The sequence below is a fragment of the Mixophyes fleayi genome, chromosome 8, assembly GCF_038048845.1.
Source record: "Mixophyes fleayi isolate aMixFle1 chromosome 8, aMixFle1.hap1, whole genome shotgun sequence".
Lineage (NCBI taxonomy): Eukaryota > Metazoa > Chordata > Amphibia > Anura > Limnodynastidae > Mixophyes > Mixophyes fleayi.
This window is the reverse complement of record NC_134409.1, coordinates 96933836-96945693: the sequence shown is the minus strand read 5'-3', so window position 1 is coordinate 96945693 and position 11858 is coordinate 96933836. Positions and strand designations below refer to the sequence as shown.

Here is an 11858-nt window from a genome sequence, read left to right as displayed (position 1 = left end):
CACAGAACGCAGCAGCTTCCAATTAATCTTCGAGCGCAAAGGACAATTACAGCAGATTACAATTTCAGGGGCAGAACAGGTAGGGGAATGGGCGTATGCATGTAGTCAATGTACAGTAAGGATGTTCCAAGCGCATGCAGCAGCGTCAGATTGAAGCTTTGCCCATCTCAAAGATATGTTATTTTCAGTTGTATCATTTACACCAGCTACAGGTCAGGTGTAAGTGGCGATTACTAGTGATGACAGCTGTGTATGCATTCTATTGTGTTTGCCATCATCAACTATAAAAATTAATTTTATGTAGAGTAGACATTAAGAACATCCTAATAAATGTTTTTTTTTTATATTTTTTCATTAATGCCTATATTATTAACAGGTTTAATTGAATATTTGTTATGCTGTGCATTCTTTTGGTGACTTCATATTCCACATATGTATTGGATGTATCCTGCCGTCTCTTGTCTATTACAGCAGTGCGGACCTAGACTCGAATTCATCAAAAGACGTATCTTCACATGTGCTCTTTATTGAGTTCAGACATGCATATAGCCGATGTAAATGCGTTTTTAAAAAACGCACGTTATGTTCTTTTGCGATTGTGTGGAGTGTGTACATGTCCTGACGAAAAATTTGTGGTGTCTTTCACAGGAGTCTTGTGAGAATGAAATGTTGAAAAACAGGTTTACTAATTAAAATATCCCTCCCCTTTTAGGAGTTTACATAAACACACAGCACTGCTATTCCAGACATTACTAATCACCTTGCTCTGTGAGAAAACAGATACACTCAGTTGTGGCACCATATGTGTACCCTTTATCGCACTTGGGTACGCAGACATTGCTTGAGTGTCATATCTGGCAGAGGAATAACTGCATCACAGACTGTTAGACTCATTTTAAAGCTGTGAAATATACCTTTCTTTTGACTGAAACTAGAATGTCTGGAGAACAGGACTGGAATAAGAAATCTGTCAGGATTTTGTCAAGAAAGAAAGGAAACACACAATGTGCAGACTGTGGAACGCCAGGTGAGAGGAAAATAAAATAAAGGACAGAGAGGGAGGTAGGAATATAGTCGGGAAACATGAAAAATCAGAAGGGAGATGAAAGAAAGGGTGGGGTAAATGGAAGAGTGGAGTAGAAGGACATGAACATGTGCAAAATGTTTTCTATTACTGTGCTTTATAGATAAAGTAATTTGATAGATTTTTTGCAGTGTTGTCATTTCACAGATAAAAACTATAGGTGGGTAATGTAATGTGGAGCAGGATGAGACGTTTGCCAACTCATTTGGTCTTTGCCTATGAACTGGGTGGGGTTTCAGTAAAGCTATTTTTTAGCTCCAAGACTGGTGTGCATGGAATTTTCTTTATCTGGCCAGGGTTTTGGGGTGATTTTTGTTAAAATATGATGGGAAAAGACCATAGTTGAAAGGAAATATGTATTTTTCTTCGCAAAGTAAGGAACATACAATACTAGCTCACAAAATCAGGTTTCATTGTTTTGTAGGAACATGTCACACGAGCTAGTTTTTGTCTTTCATGTAAATTAATTATACATTTTTTGTATGTGCACAGTAACTTGTAGGCCATGATCCTTAACCCCTTCAGTGCTGAGGATGAGTGGGACTTTTCCCCCACATACAGTATACTATTAAAGTGCTAAGGAAGAGTCCCGCTCATGGGGTTCAATGATGTAAAAATAACATATAACCTGTCGCCATCTGTATTTCTTGCGCATGGGGACTGGGAGAAGAGACAACTTATGAAGACAACATCATGCTGGTGCATAATGATATTACAAAGCACACGGCACTCAGATCTTAAACTACATAAAAAAATGTCAGAGCCATTGGATGATGGTGAAGGCACTAAAAGTGTCTGATATACCCATTCTGGCACTTTGATACTAATGAGCACCATTGTTTGAAAGAGGTAGATGGTCCCCTCTTTCAAATGATTTGGCCCCTTAGAAATTATTCTCTGTTGATCATGTGTGATTAACGCCCTACACTACAGAAAGCATTAGTAACTCCAGCGATGGTGGAGCAGAGCATGGTTACAGATCTCCCCCCATCCTGGCTCCAGTCCTCATTTGAAAGAGGGGTCCCTTAGCAGTTATTGTTTGGTGATAGCATGTAATTACCAGACAATAGTACCATATACTACATAAAACATTTAGCAGCCCAGGGTTGGGGTAGGGTGTTGTAATGTCAGAACTTCCACTTTTTGGCTCCAAGAAATTACGGAGACCCATAATTTGAAAGAGAACAGTCTCTTTCAAACTACCTTCCCCTTAGTAATTTACAGAAAACTTTAAGAAGTCCATAATGGGGGGGAGGGGATTTATAATGCCTAGATCTCCCCCATTTTGGCTTTAATAAACTCAGTACCCGCATTTGATGCTGTAGGTTGTCTAATTTTCAAAATTCTATGCCTTATTTGGTTACCTATATTATTATTACACATTTTATGTGTAGAATAGCATCCTTTATTTTGCTGTTTTGGAAAAGTGGATTGATGTTTAGAATACAAATTACACACATTTGTTTATAGTTTACTTTCTAGCTATTTCAATTAAAAAAATCCCATTTGTTGACCCATTTGCATATATTTTCTTTGCCATTTCAGGAGGTATAAGTAATGCTGTTTTATGAAAATTCAAAGTCTTCTGAAACAAAAATGTAAAATTTGTGAGGGTACGGAATAAACTGATTTCTGATATTGATGTTAGAATGTGACTGTGACAGGAGGAACCGCCCATGCCACCCTGTCTGTTGTTGCTGGAAACCGGTTGCCACTGTTCCTTTTCTTTATCCCAAATGCGCCCTCTAACTGCAGTAGGAGGGGCTTAAGCTACTGCCACCACTGGACTCCTTCACGGCATCCAGAACCGCGTTCCTTCTGGGTAACAGTCGCTGCTGCTGTACCACCTTGCTGATGCACCTGGACATCTTCCTATAGATCAGGGTTGCTGTAGATTGATCCCCCCTGGCCTATCACACTGGCCAGAGCTGCAGGGTAGCGGGCAGAGTGGTGGAACCGGAAAGCTGGGTCCAAACCTCAGAGGAGCCGGGAACGGATTAGAGTTGGGTCTAATCTGTAGGTCACAGGAATTTCAGCATGAAATAAGTTGTCAAGCAGGTCTTTGAAGCAAGTGATATTTATTTAGCTTCAGTAGTCCTAACAACGACAGTTCACACTGGTTGAAGTTACCAGTGATCAAGAGGTCAGAAGAAACAATAATGAAACATTTCAGTACAAACCAGTGCTGTTTTATACAGTTTTAGACACAGTTTCACAGGGGGTAAGCAAGACCCCTGACGTCTTACTTTTAGTATCAGGATGTGATATGTTTCCCCAAACATGGATTTAAATGCAATGCATACTTTTAACAAAATTTACACTTATCTGTGATATCTTACATCATGTGCTGTTTACAATGTTAGGTTTCCTGTCTGTCTAACAAGACATGCACACAGGTAAGGATCCCCTATTGTGTATTCAAGTGTTGGTCACTCACATTGTATAGACTTACTTAGCATTTCCAGCTTTTAGCAAAACAGACTCCCTTCCCACTTATGCCTAATTGGAGATTTCCTTTAGCAAAGTTACAATGCACAAATTAATTTCTTCCCTGGCTCTATCTCAGCCATAAATACATTTCCTATAAAAAAAAGTGCACACAATATAATAAAATAAGTACATTTCCAATACACAGTATCAAGAATCAGTACATTTGCAACTATATAAATTGGCACACTGTGCTAATAATCTAAATATATTATTACAATAAGTTATTTATAAGTGATCCAGCCACAGTGACTAAACCAAAAAGTGCCAAAATAAGCTCAGAGGAGGGGTAAAGGGATTAATCTTAAAGCTTTCTCTTTCTTGTTGCAACTGTTTCTTTTAGTCAGTGGCTCCCATATTGCACATGTGGGTTACTGTGATTTGAACTAATTGGAAGCTGCTCTAATATTGCTCAATAACATGCTCAGTCAGCCTGTAGAAGGCAGTTTCAGCTCAAAACATTCACATTGACACCATTTAAAACCAGATGAGTTAGGTGTGCTGGGCATTTGCATACTGAGGGGATACGGTGGGCAAAAGTAGTACTTATTTGATAAGAGCAATATGCAGCAGAAAAACCTTCACTGACCATAATACCTCTTTTTTTTTTATTCTGAAGACCCTCAATGGGCTTCCTGCACGCTGGGTGTCTTCTTGTGTGTGAACTGTTGTGGTATACACCGGAAAATCTCCGAGATCAGTACAGTGAAGTCCCTGACTATGGCCAAATGGGAAGAGGACCAAATTCAGGTAATGTCCACAGTTTATTCCTCTATTTTAGAACAGCACATATAGGATTAGATGTTTCACCGGGTTATCCATTGCACATTGCATGGTGTTTTTTTTTTATTATACTTGTTAAACAAGGTTTTAAATATAATGTACTTGCAGAGATCAGCCTCTGGTAGTCTAATGAAGTTTGGGATGTTTTTCCACACAATCGCATGCCATTTGTACAAATGTATCACTGAAGATTTCATTTTCGCTAAAAATAAATCATGATAAATACTTGGGGGGTCTACTTTTTCTAATTGGAGTCATTATGGGATCATTGGTATTTACATGTTTGCACAGACTTTTGTGATTTTTTTTTTCCTCCTGTCCTCACTTTCGGGCACACTTCAAGTTTGTGTGCACATTGATGTGTGCTGGATGGACCATCTGGGCTCACCAGCAAAATGGTGAATGTCAAGTATGCTGCATAAATGTGGCCTATTGTTGTCTATTTGTGTTTGTTTTTTAAAATGTAGTCATTTGTAGGTTGTTTGTCGCGATTGGCACAATCTACCTTTTGTATTCTCCAATGTCAGCACTTACTAAGCAGATACACGATTGGGTATAGCATCCCTCATTTGTCATGACAAATGACAAAATACCTGCTGTATAATAGAAAACTGATGGATAAAATAGGTGTCATTCTTTAATATGCTGTTGAAACTGAAATAGCTGAATTATGTTTTTGAACTCATGAGGTCTGATGTAGATTAAAGTTCCCTTCTAGTTGGGTAACTAAAGTTTTGGAGTCCTCTTTATGGCCAGTATGATTATTATTATCTTTTATTTGTAAGTCGCCACAAAAGGTCCACAGAGCTGTAGTATAGTAATATACACTACACAGGCAGCAATGATCCATAACACATTACAATCCATAGTATATAATACATTATTCAACTAAACATAATTATACAAGGACCAGACACCTACTAATTAACAGATTACACACAGATAAATTGGTAATGCAGATTAAGTTATTTACGTGACAGAAGAAGAGTGATGGAAATGTCCAACTGGAAGTAGGCCCTAGGTTCAATGAAACAGATCTAGGGAAGCAGGCCTAGAGGTACAGAAAGTGATGCAATCGTAGAAGGAGAACACAAAGAAAAGAGGGCTCTGCTCCTGAGAACTTACATCTTAAAGGGAAGGGGAAAACACAAATAGTGTGGCACCGAGTGGTGGAGTGGAGGTCAGAGCAGAGGCATAGGAATTAGGAGGAGGGCTTGAATAAAGAAATGAGTTTTAAAGACACTCTTAAAGCCTTGGAGAGTAGAGACTAATCTGATAGGGTATCGTAAATTGTTCCACAGGTGAAGAGCAGCTCAGGCAAAGTCCTGGAGGTAGTGTGGGAGAGGTAATCAATGTGGTAGTGAGCAGGGCCGCCGAGAGGGGGGGGGGGGGGGCATTTTACCCGGGCACGGGCTGGGCCCTCGGTGTTAATTTTTCATTTTCATTTTTTTTTTCTATTTTGTGATTTTTTTATTTTTTTTTCCCGCGGGGGAGGGATTCGGTCCATCGTTGGTGGGGGGAGCTTGGACAAAAAAAAAAAAAAAAGAGTCATACTCACGTGATGGGCGCCGCGTCCCTCCTCTCTTCTCTGATCCATTCACACTGACTGCCGGGCGTGACGTCATCAAGTCACGCCCGTCAGTCAGTGAGGAGCGCCGCAGCCAGACAAGACAAGAGAAGAGAAGAGAAGAAAATAAAGAAGCTGACAAAAGGTAAGTAAAGAAACGGAGAGGCGAGGGGGGAAACAGAAAGGGACAGTACTATAAAGAAGAGTGAGTAAAACAACGGGAGAGAGGCTGAGAGTAAAAAAAAAGGGGAGAGAAGCACTAATTAAAAAAAAGGGGAGAGAAGCACTAATTAAAAAAAAAAAAGGGGGAGAGGCACAGAGTGAAAAAGAAGGGGGGAAAGCAGCATGGAGGGCGCAGTGTGAGCATAAGGGGGCACAGTGTAGTTGTGATGAAGGGGCACAGTATTGTGTGTGTGATAGCACAGGGGGCTTGTTGCAATGTAGTGTGTGTGAGGTAGGTGGTGACTAATTAGTGGGTGCTATTTTGTTTGTAGGGTGATGGTGAGGCAATTTAATAGTGGGGACTATTAATTTAAGATGGGGTGGTTTGGGGTCTATTGAATATGAAGGTGAGTTTAGGGAGAATGAGGTCTATTTATTAAATGTGACTATGAGTTATTTAATGGCAGTGATGATTGCGGGAAATAGGTATTGCTGTTTGCAGGAAGGGAATAGGTTTATTTATTAAATGTGAATACTATTATTTTAATGTTGGGGCTGGAGGAAGGCTTAATTATTATTAATGGGTGCTATTGATTTAACGTCGGGGCTGGCTGTAATTTTCTAAATGTAGCCATTTTTTTCCAAATAGGTCCTTCAACATTCCAGGATTCGGACAAGCCGCAACTAAAGAAACCAGCAGCCACAGGTGGAGAAAGCCACAGGTGGAGAAAGTGAGAAGAACAGGTAGGAGAGAGCAGCACAGTGTGTGAAATGTTGTGATTCTAGTAGGGACAATGTAAATTTTTGTTGAGTGTTGTGCCCAATGTAAGGTGCAGGCCAAGACTGAACTCTCTGTGTACACACTGCATTCTTTCTATACTACACTTGTGGTGCTAGATGTCCTGAAAGTCAGGAGTGTTTGGTCATATGTGATGCTCCATCGAATTGAGAGCCTAGCGATTTTGATGTTAGCCACGACCCAATGTCGCATTTGCCACGTCCCCAAATGCATGACCACACCGCTAAAAAAATTTGCGCAGCCGTAAGGCAGGCGCAATTTTTTTTTGCATGCTCGACTATTAGGGGGGCCCCATGAATTTGTTGTACCGGGGCCCTGAATGCCTCTTGGCAGCCCTGGTAGTGAGGCATTAATTGCTGGCAGAACAAAGTGTGGGTAGAGATGAGGTTGGAGATGTAGAGGGGGGGATTGTCTGAGGACTTTTTAGGTGAGGAGTTTAAATTTAATTCTATAGGCCACAGAGAGCCAGTATAGTAACTGTCAGAGAGGGACAACAGATATAGAGCAGCGAAAGAGAAAAATGAGGACAATGGATTGTAGCATTTGCAAAGAGAGGGGTGGTCAACAATATCGAAGGCAGCAGAGAGATCAAGAAGCATGAGAAGGGAGAAACGTCCTATGAATTTTGCTGAGAGAAGGTCGTTAGTGACTTTAATGAGGGCTGATTTCGGTGGAGGAAGTGAAATCCAGATTGAAGTGGGTCAAAGAGTGAGAGGCGAGAAAGGAGGTGGGAGGGTTGTAAGCAACCCATTTGAGAAGTTTGGAGGCAAAGGGAAGGAAGGAGATACGGGGGGTAATTAGAGAGAGATGAAGGGTCAAGGGACTTTTTTTTTTAAAATATGGGGGAGATGAGAGCATATTTGAAGCAGAATTGGAGAATTGGGAGGAAATGAGAGACTTAAAGTAGGACTGTTGAAAGAGTGATATGGCAGAACAGTAAGAGACGAGAATGAACCTATAGTGAAGAAAATGAACATGAATGTTAAACCTCCTCCAGAGCCATTCCATGTTGCCGGAGAATTTTTAGTGGGTAGGCTGACAGTGATAGTCTCGGTCACCCCAAAGTATGATTGCAGAATGAGACAGCCTGATCGGGGCAAGAAATGGTGGTAATGGGGGTGAGGAGTGAGACCAGGGAGGAGGAGAAAGTGGTAGGATAAATGGTGTTCAAGTTGCTATGGGTGAGGTTAAATTTATGATAGGGGAGGGGGAGGTGGGAGATGCAAAACGAGAAAAGACTGAGAATGGTGAATTGTTGAATTCTTAGAAAGTAGAAAAATGGGAAAAGACCAGATCAAGGAAATGGCCAATGCTGTTGGATGGAGAAAAGTCCTGGGAGAGACAGAGGGAGGAGTTTAGGGAGAGAAGCTTGGAGGCAGCATGGTCAGTGGGATTGTCCATAGGGCTGTTAAAGTCCCCCAAGATGAGAAAGGGAAGGTCAGAAGAGAGAAAGTTATTGAGCCACATGGTGAAGTGACCGCGGAATTGAAAGATGGGATCAGGGGCGATAGATAACGGCCACACAGAGGTTGGTAAGGTGGGAGAGGAGAATTGAGTGGACCTCGAAGGAGGAGAAAGAGAGGGAAGGAAAGAAGGATTCCAGTTCTGCCACCTTGCCGGACTCCAGGCCTAGGTGTGTGGGAGAAGGACAGAGAGAACAGCGGGAGAGGTGATGTCCTCCATTCTGCTCTACCATAACTTTGCTGCTGCCTTATTATCACTCTACCATATTACTGCTTTCTCACTGTCACACCTTACTGTGTTTTGAAAAGCAGAAAAATGGCAGTACAAATCAGAAAAACGGCAGTAATGCAATAGTAAGGCAAAAGCAATAATATAGCACACAAATGTTATAGAAGAGCAAAACAATGTGAGTACCTTACTTAGTGGCTCAGGAAATCACAGGGCCAGCATATGACATTACTGAGCAGTATGGAATAGATCAAATTTTGAAAGCAGCACATTCATATATTGTATACAAAACCTAATTAAAAAAAAAAAAGAAAAAACTCCAGAGAATTTTCTATTTCGTCAGCTTAAAATTAAAGGTGGATATAGAGGGTGCCTAAACTGAATGGAGTAGAGAGGGTGGTGCCTCAATTTCACTAGGCTTGTTTTAGTTTCTGCTCACCTGTTGAAGTAGTTGTAAAAACTGGTTTGTTGTTTTTGTATGGGCTGCAAGCTAGGTCCTCACATTGAGAAGGAAACAGTAATGTTAGTTATAGTGGGACATGCATAGAATTTCATTTTATTGTCGAAATTTTTTTTTTTTAAAGTGAACTGTAACCTGCTTTCGACACTGTTGCTCACCCTCTTCTCATGCACACCCTTCATTTCACTGGCCATCAGTTCTTTGCTGATTCACTTCCTAGATATCCAAAAGCTCCTAAAATGTCTCTACCTCTGATACATCATTTCCTATACTCCCAATTCCTTGTGTGGTTCCACATGGCTCTGTTCTTGGCCCTCTGTTCTTCTCATTGTATACTTATTATCTAGGTGAACTAATTCTCTAATTTGGCCAGTGTACCACTTCTATGTTGATGACACCCAAACCAAACTCTCCTTTACTGACCTCTATCCTTTATATTACCATATGGATAGCCAGTGCTACCTAGAGCTCAACATGTCCAATACAGAGCTTATCATTTTCCCTCCTCCCTCACCTACAAACCCCTCAACATCACCACACCTTCATACATCTCAAACCTCATCTCAAAATACTCTCCTTCACATCCTCTAACCTTCGACCTGCACTCTCTTTGTCTCTGATAACCACCTTTCACACCTGCCTACAATATTTCTGCTATGCTGCTACCCACTTATAAAATACACAACCGTGACCGATTAGACTCTCCCCCAGCATTCAAATCAGCCTCTGACATGTCAGAGAAGGAGGGCGATCAAGGAGAAGAGAAATCTCTGAGAGTCTACCTAAAAAAAGCTCTCAATGATATACTTCATAAACGCAGCCCTAAAAAAGAAAAAAAGAGTGCGTAACAGAGTTCAGGTTCAAGAAGATGTAGAGGTACAAACAATTCCCAAAGAACATAAAGTAACAATATTACATAATACATTTGATATATAGACATATAAAATACCTACATAAAAGTGGCAGGAGGTCAAATATTAGGGTCAAAAGAATACCTGAATCTATTGAGATGGGTGGCATACAACAAGCGCTTACAAAGTGCTTAAATCTTGTATAAGCCAGAGGGCACTATCATTAAATTCGACAGAGCACACAAGACTACACCCGTGGAGTTTATCCCAGAGACATTCTTTTTTGTTTCCAAGTTTTGAAAGAAAATAGAATGAAGAAGGCCAGACATAGGATTCACCTATACCAGTATCTATCCAGATTGACACACAAGCTGAGCCGAGCATTAAAATCAGAGGAAGAAGTTTCCTTTCTCCTTGGGTACATTCAAAGTAGGTTGACCAGCAACATTGAGATGGCCTGGGGCACATTGGATATTGGGGCACATTGGATAATTGTATTGCAATTACAAAACTGGATATCCCACCCATTACACTGCAATTGTGTTGCAATCTGACTGTGGACACTGAACCTGAATAGGCCTCGACTGAACATGCATGGCAATATCAAAGATATCCAAGAAAATCCATAAATAGGCACCTTCATAGGAACCATCACATATTGACTGAAATGTATCTTCTACTGAAATTGACATCTCAGGACTCACATTTCAATCGCAATTGGCATATTTCTGAGGACTATGCTAGTTTTCTAAAAGAAAGACTGCCTCCTACAAGATCTGTTTTGTCTTTCATTGGTTTTTCTTTTTCACTTAATAGTTTAAATGATCATGTAATATTCAGAATGTACCTATAAGTGTTAGGGCTATACTAGGTAATATACCACAACTGGAACTTAACCAGAATTGTATTACGCATTGAGGTCCCACTTTTTATTGTGAACATGCACAGGCCCAAATCCTACCTCTGCCTTAATCAGATATGGCAAAATATCTTGCCACAATTGGAAGAAAAGAAAAAACATATATGGTATGTAAAGTGCAGTGTAAGGTATAGTAAGTGAAAGAAATATGTGAATGCTCACCTATTTGAGGCTTATAATAAAAGTTTTCAATCAAATAATATCTGTCATGTGACCACTGTGTTTTCAAGTATGGTATTTAGATATTCTTTTTCACCATCCAACTCGGTCAAAACAAATGCAAAGAAGAATAAAAAAAATAGTGCATTCCCTGTCATGTCTTAAGGATAAATATATATTGTGGTGTGCTCACCTGGAACGTACATCAATCAGAAACTTACCTTTTCTCTAGGTGTACTCCACATCAAACATATAAACATTCCAAATACAACAGAACAAACATAGGGGGAGATTCATTTCACATCACCACAATGTCTGGCTAAGGAATTGCCACTACAGGGTGCAAGGAAATATGAGTCAAGATTTCAGCCTCAACATCCATGCAATGTGTCTCTGTGGACTGTTCCGAAACCACATTGTTACGAATCTTCGTCATAGTGTTCTCTGTGTATATGTGAATATAGTGTGGTTAGCAATATCTAAAATCACCCTATTTTGTTTGTTTTTTCAGTGTGATATAACTCAATTATCTCCTAATCTTTCTTAAGGCGGAAAGAACTTTTATCAATCCTTAGAGATGATAACAGCGTGAGTAAGAGCTTAGCAGATCTGCTCCTGGTAGTGTCCATCTCCTCTTCAGAAAGAAGTGTGCAGTTAACTCATATGTGTTAAAGTAGATAACAAGGACATTTACAATTGCTGGACAGGAACCCGCTAGGAGCAGATCTTGTCCATACTGCACAAGTGCACCAGTTATGCTGATTTAGTTGCATCTTACATTTACAAGTTCTTCCGATTAGAGTGGTGGAATGGGGGAGTGAATGGGTGGATAAACATAGGCTGAAGAAAGTAATGGAGTTTACACGTGACTCTTCCCCTTCATTCCCCTTCCCCT

At 40.4% G+C, this 11858-nt stretch overlaps 1 protein-coding gene across 1 annotated transcript in view; it reads left to right on the top strand.

Moving 5' to 3' along the window:
• The first annotated feature begins 763 nt into the window (after positions 1 to 763).
• The window catches only part of LOC142099465 (arf-GAP with dual PH domain-containing protein 1-like), a 38668-nt gene continuing 27573 nt past the window's right edge, over positions 764 to 11858 (top strand). Inside the window, exons 1-2 of the mRNA XM_075182927.1 lie at positions 764 to 1027; positions 4191 to 4321. Of these exons, the coding sequence (XP_075039028.1) occupies positions 937 to 1027; positions 4191 to 4321 (222 nt within the window). The 5' untranslated portion in view covers positions 764 to 936. The remainder of the gene's footprint in view (positions 1028 to 4190; positions 4322 to 11858) is intronic.